Below are 13,035 nucleotides of genomic sequence, written 5' to 3'. Positions count from 1 at the left end.
TCTATTTCCCACTGTCTAATTTGTCTGTCTCAACTAATGACTGGAAAAAACTCTAAGGATACTTTCTTTTATAAACCACATCTCAACCATCAGCACATTCTGCTGGCTTTTCTTTTAAAATACATCCTGATCATGGAGGTACAGAGTTCCTCTACCCACACTGAATTGAACAAAGCATTAGGAACTAAAATTTAGTTCCATCAGCCTTGGAATGCATGGAAATTTATCCCAGATTCTTCTATACTATGAATGCTCAGAGTAGTTCTTAAAATTTTTTGGTATGAATTTTCCTAAGTATTTTAGAGGGTAATTAAGTGAGGCTAATTCCGTGGCCACTAGCCACTTTTCTTGGTGGTGGTGATGGTGGTTGAGCTGACAATTGCAGAATTAGTGTGATTTATTTTTTCTATTTTAGTAAGTGAGGAAGGCATCCTAGGGGGAGAGAACAGCACACTGTGCAATTTACTCCCATGTTTTTTTGTATAGGAAAAGAGAAATCAGAATGTAGAATTGGTTGGTGGCTTAAGCGCTAGTGTGAAAGAATGTTCCAGGTGTTTCTATCTCAGCTGACAAATTAAATGGTCCAGGCTTGGTAGCAAAGAAATTATGATTTAAAAAATGACTGTTGGACTTGGGGAAAGTGACAGAATTAAGATTACCAAAAATGTCATCTGAGTTTCCATGATCGGTGGTGCAGAAGGAATGAGGAAGGCCAAAAGAATGTGATTATAAAGTGGTGAGTAAGTTTGAGCTTCCACAGAGTTGTGGGTGACAAAAGTTACTGAGCAGGGCTACAGAGGTGGGAGGCTGAAGCTGAAGAGAAATGAGATCATGGATAAACTCAAAGAGCTATGAGATTAGGCTGATGAAATTAAAGGCCCATCTTTACAGATGTTGAAACTGACAAGAACGATTGCAGATTTGAAGTGGAGAGGAAGAAATTAACCCAGGTGATAAGTTTCTTATCAAATATGTTGGATGAGCCAGGCATGGTGGCCCACTCCTCTAGTCTCAGCCACTTGGGAGGTGGAGGCAGAAGGATCATTTGAACCCAGGAATTTAAGGCCAGCCTAGGCAATATAGTGAGACCTCATCTCAAAAGAAATAATAAAAAAAAAGAGTTGAATGGTTCAAAAGTTGGTAGATGACAGTAAGAAAAAGTAGGAAAGATATGTTGAAAAATCCCTGCTAATACCAGAGAGTAAAGTTTTAATTAAAAAACCCAGCTTCATTGTCATCCTTGGCTAGCAAAATTTCTGTTTTGTGAGGGAAAATGGCAGCTAAAGTTACCAAGGGCTAAGGGAATGTGCTGAGGGAAAGGAGTATAGGAAAGCATGTGAATGAGGAAGTGGGAGAAGAAGGACTAGACCACTGGATGGGATCTGAATCCTAATGGTTACTGAATTTTACAGGGATAAGAAACATGAGGAAATTTATCCAGAGGTTTCCAACCTTGCCGAGAGAGATGTCTCAGTGAGGCCACTTGCTCCTGTCTTGTACTTTCCTGTATCTTCAACTCTTCTTTTCTTGGAGACCAAATGGCTTTTGTTAAAGTCTCTACATTTGATGGCAGGCCAAATACTGAAAAGGTGCAGGTTGTCTGGCCTCTAAAGCTTCTGAATTTATTAGGAAATTTGTTATGTCACCTGCCAAGGCCCTGTGAGCATTTGGGTTTATGGTTCCTATTCTAGATAAAATCTGTCCCTGGATCATGTCAGAACATCAAAGAGTTGGTGACCTAGGCTGTACTGTTTCAGTCCCTAAACAGACTTATGTGAGCAGACCTAATAAACTTGCTTCAGTTATTTACGAAATGGTGGGAGGAAGATCAATCTGGCTAGAGTCTGGATAATGGAATGGACTGGATTATTTAGGAGCAAGAAAGGAAGTGAGAAGAATATGAGAGACTACGGATTTGGACTAGGCTGGTCATGGTAGAGATGGAGAAAAGTGGATGAATTCGGCAAGCTTTGGGGATGGTTGGCTTACTGATTAATTAAATAGGAATTTGAATGCACTTCCAGAAATTCTACCAATTAGAAATTCATTGGGTTTGCAAGCTTCTTTTATAAAAATGCACATACATCTAAGAAGCTTATAACTGGGGTGAGGGTATAATTTAGTCTGAATTAGTTCCATCAGCTTACTTTCTGCTATTACCTAGCTGAAGTCAGTCATACTAAAGAGATGAGAATTTTACTTGGGAGTGGAATGTTTTGCATAGGGAATATAATCACGTTTGGGACAGAGGTGAGATTCTTTGGAATGACAGAAGCATTAAGGAGGCCACAGAATCCACAGAGAGGGGGTATCAAGATTTGAGAACACAGAGAACAAGCAAACTTTAACCTTCTCTGAAAGTTTGCTTAGAATGTTAGACCTGGGATATTAACAGCAATCATCAGTGCCACCTAAAATAAATAACTATTATTGGACAATGTTTAAAAATTATTTTAATTATATTAAATATAAATTATATATTAATCATATTATTTTGAAGATATATTTTATATTTGGTAGTAAATACTATCTATAATTTTTAAAGCTCTGTCTTGTTCTTGATACAACAAAAGGTGTTATCTTTTACCTATTATTTTCATTTTTCTTTATATACTCACATGTTACTTTTAAAATGAGGACACAAATCCTAAAATGTTCGAAATGCTATCTTTGAATACAAGTCCTGGTATATTTCAAGCTTCACATGAAGCTCAGTGCTCAGAGCTAAGATAAAACTACTGGAAAGAATGAGTTATGGCCAAAAATTGGGCAAACTTTTAACTAGGATTTTTTAGATGGTGATGCTGTACTAAAAAGAACAAAAACAACAACTCACAGCCCAAGCAAAACAGTTCTCTTATGTTTTGTTTTATACTTGTCTTTCAAATATGGTGAAAAATTCCTGTTTATCAAAATGAGCAAACTTAATAAAAAGCAACAAAAAAACATTAGCAACAAATTTGGGCCAACTAAAAACTATGACACTTTTTTTTTCAAAAGGCAAAGCATTAAATGGTAAGATAAAAATAAATCTTTGTGCTAGCCAGTAAAAATTCCGTGGATGTGTGCCCTTCAATGTGAGTCACAAGTCTAATGTCAGGTACACTCTGCCTATGGAATGGAACAGACTGTGTTAGCCTTACGTGCTATCTCCAATCACTTCTCTGCATCTAGCCAACACTCTGTCCTGCCTCACTTGCATGGGTTCCAGCCACATTTACCAGCATGATCATCTCTCCTTTCTTAGCATTCCTGTCTCTGCCTACTACTGAAGATAAATTCTGTGACAAGCTTATATGGGGAAAAGGCACAGCAGAATTATGGGATTTCAGCATTATTGATCATTGCCAAACTTTGTATTTTTAGAGATAAGAAAACTGAAGTACAAGTAAGTTTTAAGTCTTGCTCAGAATTGTACAATGACTAAGCCTTAGAGCTAGGACTTGTTAGGTATTCCTCTCTGAAATTGTTGGAGACACTGCTCTTTCATATTTCTGCACATTTTGCAAACAGAGGCACTGGCCACATTTGTTCTGAACTAGCTTTTCAAAGATATTTATACAGTGGAAATCCTTGAAAAATACAGATGGTGCCTCACTCCAGAGCAAAGGAACGTTTATTTTTTTGTCCAGTATAACAAATTTAATGTCTCCCTCTGGGGCAAAGGGTAGGCATACTCACTGCACATTATTAAAGATTCAAACTTCCTAAGTTCTGGGTTCCTCTCTTGAAATGCAAACCACTAATAACAGACAAACAGAGAGCCAAATCATGAGTGAACTCCCATTCACAATTGCTTCAAAGAGAATAAGATACCTAGGAATCCAACTTACAAGGGATGTGAACGACCTCTTCAAGGAAAACTACAAACCACTGCTCAATGAAATAAAAGAGGATACAAACAAATGGAAGAACATTCCATGCTCATGGGTAGGAAGAATCAATATCGTGAAAATGGCCATACTGCCCAAGGTAATTTATAGATTCAATGCCATCCCCATCAAGCTACCAATGACTTTCTTCACAGAATTGGAAAAAACTACTTTAAATTTCATGTGGAACCAAAAAAGAGCCCGCATTGCCAAGTCAATCCTAAGCCAAAAGAACAAAGCTGGAGGCATCACACTACCTGACTTCAAACTATATTACAAGGCTACAGTAACCAAAACAGCATGGTACTGGTGCCAAAACAGACATATAGACCAATGGAACAGAACAGTGCCCTCAGAAATAATGCCACATATCTACCGCTATCTGATCTTTGACAAACCTGACAAAAACAAGAAATGGGGAAAGGATTCCCTATTTAATAAATGGTGCTGGGAAAATTGGCTAGCCATATGTAGAAAGCTGAAACTGGATCCCTTCCTTACACCTTATACAAAAACTAATTCAAGGTGGATTAAAGACTTAAATGTTAGACCCAAAACCATAAAAACCCTAGAAGAAAACCTAGGCAATACCATTCAGGACATAGGCATGGGCAAGGACTTCATGTCTAAAACACCAAAAGCAATGGCAACAAAAGCCAAAATTGACAAATGGGATCTAATTAAACTAAAGAGCTTCTGCACAGCAAAAGAAACTACCATCAGAGTGAACAGGCAACCTACAGAATGGGAGAAAAGTTTTGCAATCTACTCATCTGACAAAGGGCTAATATCCAGAATCTACAAAGAACTCAAACAAATTTACAAGAAAAAAAACAAACAACCCCATCAAAAAGTGGGTGAAGGATATGAACAGACACTTCTCAAAAGAAGACATTTATGCAGCCAAAACACACATGAAAAAATGCTCATCATCACTGGCCATCAGAGAAATGCAAATCAAAACCACAATGAGACACCATCTCACACCAGTTAGAATGGTGATCATTAAAAAGTCAGGAAACAACAGGTGCTGGAGAGGATGTGGAGAAATAGGGCACTTTTACACTGTTGGTGGGACTGTAAACTAGTTCAACCATTGTGGAAGTCAGTGTGGCGATTCCTCAGGGATCTAGAACTAGAAATACCATTCGACCCAGCCATCCCATTACTGGGTATATACCCAAAGGATTATAAATCATGCTGCTATAAAGACACATGAACACGTATGTTTATTGTGGCACTATTCACAATAGCAAAGACTTGGAACCAACCCAAATGTCCAACAATGATAGACTGGATTAAGAAAATGTGGCACATATACACCATGGAATACTATGCAGCCATAAAAAATGATGAGTTCATGTCCTTTGTAGGGACATGAATGAAGCTGGAAACCATCATTCTCAGCAAACTGTCGCAAGGACAAAAAACCAAACACCTCATGTTCTCACTCACAGGTGGGAATTGAACAATGAGAACACATGGACACAGGAAGGGGAACATCACACACCAGGGCCTGTTGTGGGGTGGGCGGAGGGGGAAGGAATAGCATTAGGAGATATACCTAATGTTAAATGACGAGTTAATGGATGCAGCACACCACCATGGCACATGTATACATATGTAACAAACATGCACGTTGTGCATGTGTAACCTAAAACTTAAAGTATATATAAAAAAAAAAGAAATGCAAACCACTAAGTATAGTTGATTGGTTCTAGGACTGCACCCCACCCCCTACCGCCCCCCAGTCATGGATACTAAAATCCATGGGTGCTCAAGTTCCTGAAATAAAATGATGTCGTATTTGCATACAATCTATGCAATCCTCCTGTATATTTTAGGTCATCTTTCGATTATTTATACTACCTAACACAATGCCTGCATATCACTTCATTCCCATGGATTCAATGTAATACTCAGCATGCAGCAAATTCAAGTTTTGCTTTTTGGAACTTTGTGAGATTATTTTTCCTAATACTTCTATCCATGGTTGGTTGAATCCAGAGATGTGGAACCCACAGATAGAGAGGGCCAACAGGCTTCAGTGAACTGGTACATGTGCTGACAGTTGGCTTACCATTATTGCTATAAATAAAAAATCATTGGTCTCTGAACTAGGCATCTCATGTCTTCTACCAGTAACCATGAAACTGAGACAGGTTGACCTGTAAGCTTGTGAGAGGGGGTAAGATCTCAAACCCTTCACAGTTTTTGACCGAAAGATAAAATCTTAGTGATAATTTATCATGTAAAGGGAGTATTCTGAGGCCTTTTGCCTCTAGATTTTTGCCTGCTTGATTTTTCAAATCCAGGGTAATCCAGTTACCATTATTTGGACATTATGTGTTAGGAATAATGTATAATATGCTTTATTCTTCAAATTAAGTTTTATATACACACATATACAATCTGCCTGACTTTTAAAATTAAACCTATGAAATGGCTGTTCTTAACTCCACTTTGTGGATTAAAAAAACAGAAAACAAAAAACCCCTGAAGTCACACAGAGAATAGGTGGCAGAGCTAAAATCTCTGGCTTCAAAATTTGTGTTTTGTTAACCTCCAAATGAAACACAGCTTAAAATTACACAGGACGTTTTGGCTTTTGATATGTCTAGATTATATAGTATTATGTTTAGTTTTACTATTATACCTTTATAATCATACCCTATATTTAGGTACTGACATGTCACTACCTAATCTGTATTCAATATTAAATATTCAGTATTCACAACAAATAAAATTTTAATTTTGTGAATATTGAATTTATTATATATGATATATTTATACCAACAGTCTACAACAAAAGCTACTATTCATAAAACTTAGATCAGAAAATAATGCTGCAGACATTTCTTTAAAGCTACACGTGTAAGAAAATTATCTTCATCTAGAGAAAGATAACACGATGGTAGAAATAATTCCATTTAAAAAGCTGTGCATTCTGTGAAACTATCTTGTTATTCACAGAGATAAATACAAAATTAATGCACTAAACAGAGTGTAGAAAGAACTACAAATGCCTAGAACTTAGATGTTCTCCAGAATAAAAAAATGTTTGAAGCAAAAGAAGATAGAAAATACTTCTTAGTTTTACAGAAGCAAATGTAAAATATAAACTTATATAAGAATTGCTTGGGGAACTTTTTAAAAAACTGGTAATCTATTTCTGACCATAAACAGCCTTTCATTTCTATGATTTTATTCTGTTAAGTACAAAGCTGAAGAAACAATGTTCTGGATCAACCATTCTGAAATGTAAATAGCAACAAAGAAAAATACACTTTAAAATCTGTAGGTTCTGGTCAAAAGTAAAAATAATTTCTTCAGATTGCCTTTTCTAAAGAATTTCTGGATATGTTAATATTGTATTAATGAAAATAATTATTTTATTTGCTTCTCCCCAAAACATTACTTTTTTCATGATTGAAAAACTCTCCAGCTAGAGTTTACAAAAACAGAAAAACACTCAGCTTATGTAGTCAGTTATAATTGTCATATAAAACAGTAACTACAGAACCAAATTTACATAGCTATTTAGTTTAGATATGTATCTTAAATTGAAAGTTGAATTGAGATTATTTTATTTTAATTCTCAGTAAATATCAGTCGATGACTGCAGTTTTTACAGTGGAACATGCCAGTGTGGTTTATGTTTGGAGTGGGAGCAGAAACCCCAATGGGAAAGCTGATGGATTAAGATAGATTATTTGTTTCCTGATTCAACTAGGAGACAAATTAACACAAAACAAAATTAAAGCTATGTAGATCTAAGTTTTAATTATGTAGTAAAGAACTTTCTGGGGACATAAACTATTAAACATTAAATGTGTTTTAAACAAGAAATTTGAGGAACGCTTTCACTGATGGCTTTTAAAGTAAGCTATCATTTTTTCTATGAGGTCTTATTTCATCTATGAGGGCTCATATACCTTCTGATGCTTTTTCCACTCTGGGTACCTATGAGGAAACTGAAGATGGTAATTTTTGTCCCAAATTCCTAACACAGTTAAAACACAGAATTTATTCATTCAGTGTCCTGTATTTAACACACAGACAAATTGAGAGGATTCCAGAAAGGAGAAACAATGTTTTTAGGATCAGAATAATTTAATCATAAAGAAATATATACTTTGATAAAAACCCCCAAGTGTTACATAACTGAGAACTACTGTAATTACTACTTTAAAAATAAAGCAGCAATTGTTTTAAGAACAAATAGAAAGGAGAATAAGAAATATATTCATCTGGCAAATCAGAAGGCAAAACTAAAACAACACCAGTGTTACGGTTGTTATTCCTCATTTTAGGTCTTTTCATTGGCAAAGCGTTGTGAACTGCGGAAGATCTGTGATTGCAGAATTGATAGACAAAGGAGCAACAGATGCTGACCTGAGACCACGTTAGCTGCTGTCTGCTAAGGAAGCCTGCATATCTCACGTGTTTAAGCCTAAGGAAGCAAACGAAAGATTACCTGGGAATCTTCTAACTATTTGACATAATCCTTCCTTTCTGCAAAGTGGCTGCTGTATTTCTGGTAATATGTTTGCCTAAAAGGAATGAAAAAGATTCTAGTGAGTGAGGCATTCATCAATGCTAAAGCAAAACCAAGCAAACACAAAAAACCCAGAGAGTATAGATGGGATGCACTGTCTAAACCACCCACACCCCTCCTTCAAATCTCTGCAAGTCAATATGCAAATCCAGAATAATGAAGTAGCTTATTTGATAACATAAAACTAAAACTTGCCCCTGGGAAGCTTTAAAAGTGGTTCTTGGGACCACTTTTTGAAAACCCTTTCATATTCTGAAGCCATGATATTTGCTAAATATAAAAGAAAATACTTGAGACAAATATAGTAACATAAATAACTTGATATTTAGTGGCAATTCAGTGTTAAACCTGTTCCAAAATTTCATAAACATTCTTCACTTCATACTGAAGGGCATTATTATTTCTAAATATAAAACCCAGTCACCCACAAAACTTCACTTCAACCAAAACTTGTTTGTAGACAGCTTTGTAAATATTATCATAAATTCAAATATATGGAATTTGAAGAGATTGTGAGAAAAGATACAACTTTAATTCTTCCCTTCTCTTGTGAATTTACAAATTGATTAACTAACATCATCCACTTAATCCCCAAACTAATATCCAATATGAGAAAACCTTGTTAAAACCAAGAGAGGTCAGTATAAATTAGCTTGAAAATCAGATTCATTTTTGAGACATTATTGATTACTTTCAAATTAACACACTCTAACCTAATAAAGTATTGCAGTTTCTCCACTATGTCCTGCTGGCATGACTTGATAGAAATAACCCAGCTGCAGTTGGAGAAGAGAGGCAACTGGAAACAGGGGTGGTAGCTCGCTTCGGGCACTTAAGAGAATCATCATTTGCTCTTTTTTTTTTTTTTTCAGTTTCTTCATTTGCAAAATAAAGCATTTAGAGCTTTTAGTCTCTACGTTCCACTTCTGCTCTAAGATTTTTACCAAATCAATAAGATACAGTTCTAAAAACTGATTCATTTAAAGTGCTTGGGAACCGTGCATCGATGAAATCTTCCCCAATCCTTGCTACTTTATTAACCCTGTTCATGTGTTCAGCAAACTTTGTTTTCCCCAATAATTGCTGTAAGAAAGACAAAGTTCAGCCTAGATCCTGTATGAATGAAGCCAAGCTTCAGCAGAACCTATTATTGTGATTCTGCACCAGTGGCATTCCTAAACACTACATTGTAAAAGTCCACAAGGACACCAAAGTGTGTATTAGTCCTTTTTCATGCTGCTGCTGAAGACATATGCGAGACTGGGTAATTCATAAAGAATAAGAGGTTTAATGGACTCACAGTTCCACGTGGCTGGGGAGGCCTCATAATTATGGCAGAAAGTGAAAGGCACACCTTACATGGTGGCAGGCAGGAGAGATTGAGGGCCAAGTGAAAGGGAAAATCCCTTATAAAACCATCAGATCTCGTGAGACTTACTCACTACCACGAGAATAGGATGGGGGAAACCATGCCCATGATTCAATTATCTCCCACTGTGTTCCTCCCACAACACGTGGGAATTATGGGAGCTATAATTCCAGATGAGATTTGGGTGGGGACACAGCCAGAACATATCAAAGTGGACGTCACTGACATTCATTTGCACTAAGAATTGAGAAAAGGCTGTAAGTGCAGTACACTTTCGATCTTAAGGTTGTCTCGATTTCTCAAACCCGAAAGTGAGAAATCTCAGAAACTAAATGTAGAAAAAGAAGGGCTTTCATAAACTCTGAATTCTTCAATGCAGAATTTAACAAGGGCTGGAGGGAACAAACAGCATTGCAAAAGTATAGATAACCCATAATAGACTAATAAAAAGGACTAATACACACTTTGGTGTCTGTATAGACTTTTACAATGTAGTGTTGTAATAGAGTTTTTTTTAAGTTCACAAAGTATCTTTCTAAATTAGTCTGTGAAAAGCTTCAAAAATCAATGAAATTGAGCCATTTTCCCTAAATAGGGCAAAATCATTCCATTGCTGGTGAATTAATAGAATCCTTAACAATATAATTCAGAAAGAGAATCAGCACTGGGTAAGTAGCATTAAAGGTTATGGACTGACTCAGATCCATTGCTAACCTTCTCTTAACCAACAAAGTACTTCAAAATAATAGAGCCAAGCCAAGGGAAACAATCGTTCTATCCTTCTGCCTTCTATTTTCCTGTCCCCCAAACAATGACTTCTCCCTGTGTTCCTTCCTCCAAAGTTCATCTTTAGAATTAATAGTGTGGCTGACGACATGACTGTAGCAACATGTGACACCAGAAACATCACCTCTATTCTACTCTGGAACTGAGCACCAAACTAAGCAGTTAAACTGAGTAAAATAACAGCACAAAGAAGTAAAAACATTCAAGGGTCACGTGTCATACAGCTGTAGTAACTCAACTAAATTACACAGATTATAACTTTTTAATTGTTAAACCTAGTAATACTCTTCTATATCCTACTGCTTTGTATTTTTACTTTTACATGTATCATAAAATGTATAAGATTTGTATCATTATTAAGTGGAACATCATCAAAGGAGTTTTAATTTGGATTAACTGATTTTTATATGGTGAGCTTCTCCAGCTTAACATTGCAATTATTTTTTAATGGACTTTATTTCTTACAGCTGTTTTGGGTTCACAGCAAAATTAAGCAGAAGACACAGAGATTTCCCATATACTCCCTGCCCCGACACACACACAGCCTCCTCCATTATTAACATCCCCCACCAGAGTGGGCCATGTGTTACACTTGATGAACCTACACATCATTATCATCCAAATTATCATTTTTTATCATTTTTAATATATACAGATCTTGTGTTAGGTTTGAATGCCTTATATACAATATGCATCTATGTGTATGTGTGTATATTTATACACAGACTTACTTTTATTTAGCACAAATCCTTTCATATCTTTAAAAGAATTACAATGCACTGATAAAATGATAATAATATTTAAACCCTAGGATATTTCCATGAGATCAAGTTTTGAAAAAGGGAATATGCATTAGAAGAGATTTCTATCCCAATATACCTTTCACAATCCTAATGTGTCTGGAATTGGTGGGTTCTTGGTCTCACTGACTTCAAGAACGAAGCCGCGGACCCTCGCGGTGAGTGTTACAGTTCTTAAAGGCAGCGTGTCCGGAGTTTGCTCCTTCTGATGTTCAGATGTGTTCGGAGTTTCTTCCTTCTGGTGGGTTCGTGGTCTCGCTGGCTCAGGAGTGAAGCTGCAGACCTTCGCGGTGAGAGTTACAGCTCTTAAGGTGGCGGGTCTGGAGTTGTTCTTTCCTCTCGGTGGGCTCGTGATCTCGCTGGCTTCAGGAGTGAAGCTGCAGACCTTCGCAGTGAGTGTTACAGCTCATGAAGGCAATATGGACCCAGAGTGAACAGCAGCAAGAGTTATTGCAAAGAGTGAAACAACAAAGCTTCCACAGCGTGGAAGGGGACCGGAGTGGGTTGCCGCTGCTGGCTCCGGCAGCCTGCTTTTATATCTGGCCCCACCCACATCCTGCTGATTGGTAGAGTCGAGTGGTCTGTTTAGACATGGCGCTGATTGGTGCGTTTACAATCCCTGGGCTAGACACAAAGGTTCTCCACCTCCCCACCAGATTAGCTAGATACAGAGTGTAGACACAAAGGTTCTCCAAGGCCCCTCCAGAGTAGCTAGATACAGAGTGTCGATTGGTGCATTCACAAACCCTGAGCTAGACACAGGGTGCTAATTGGTGTGTTTACAAATCTTGAGCTAGATACAGAGTGCCGATTGGTGTATTTACAAACCCTGAGCTAGACATAAAGATTCTCCACGTCCCCACCAGACTCAGGAGCCCAGCTGGCTTCACCCAGTGGATCCGGCACCGGGGCTGCAGGTGGAGCTGCCTGCCAGTCCCGCGCCTTGCGCCCACACTCCTCAGCCCTTGGGTGGTCGATGGGACTGGGCGCCGTGGAGCAGGGGGCGGCACTCATCGGGGAGGCTCGGGCCGCACAGGAGCCCACGGAGAGGGTGGGAGGCTCAGGCATGGTGGGCTGCAGGTCCCGAGCCCTGCCCCGCGGGAAGGCAGCTAAGGCCCGGGGAGAAATCGAGCACAGCGCCGCTGGGCTGGCACTGCTGAGGGACCCAGTACACCCTCCGCAGCCGCTGGCCCGGGTGCTAAGCCCCTCATTGCCCGGGGCCGATAGGGCCGGCCGGCTGCTCGGAGTGCAGAGCCCGCCAAGCCCACGCCCACCCGGAACTCCAGCTGGCCCGCAAGCGCCGCGCGCAGCCCGGGTTCCCGCTCGCGCCTCTCCCTCCACACCTCCCTGCAAGCTGAGGGAGCTGGCTCCGGTCTTGGCCAGCCCAGAAAGGGGCTTCCACAGTGCAGTGGTGGCCTGATGGGCTCCTCAAGTGCCGCCAAAGTGGGAGCCCAGGCAGAGGAGGCGCCCAGAGCGAGAGAGGGCTGTGAGGACTGCCAGCACGCTGTCACCTCTCACTAATGTGTGATAATCTGCATCTAAATTGTTTCTATTACATATTGTCAGAAGCAAAAGTAAAATATTCTTTTGAGACAGTCTATTAATAAGAGCAAAAATATATTAATTATAACCATTTATGGAGTGCTTATA

At 38.6% G+C, this 13,035-nt stretch overlaps 1 protein-coding gene across 4 annotated transcripts in view; it reads right to left on the bottom strand.

Annotated features, from left to right (window-relative positions):
• The window catches only part of CPED1 (cadherin like and PC-esterase domain containing 1), a 315,286-nt gene that overhangs the window by 229,994 nt on the left and 72,257 nt on the right, over positions 1-13,035 (bottom strand). For all 4 annotated transcript variants that reach the window (XM_054495963.2, XM_063667799.1, XM_063667800.1 and 1 more), the window contains one exon: positions 8,350-8,425. In XM_054495963.2, coding sequence (XP_054351938.1) covers positions 8,350-8,425 — 76 coding nt within the window. The remainder of the gene's footprint in view (positions 1-8,349; positions 8,426-13,035) is intronic.

This window comes from Pongo pygmaeus, chromosome 6, assembly GCF_028885625.2.
Source record: "Pongo pygmaeus isolate AG05252 chromosome 6, NHGRI_mPonPyg2-v2.0_pri, whole genome shotgun sequence".
NCBI lineage: Eukaryota > Metazoa > Chordata > Mammalia > Primates > Hominidae > Pongo > Pongo pygmaeus.
The sequence above is the reverse complement of the archived record's forward strand: the minus strand, read 5'-3'. Positions and strand labels throughout refer to the sequence as shown.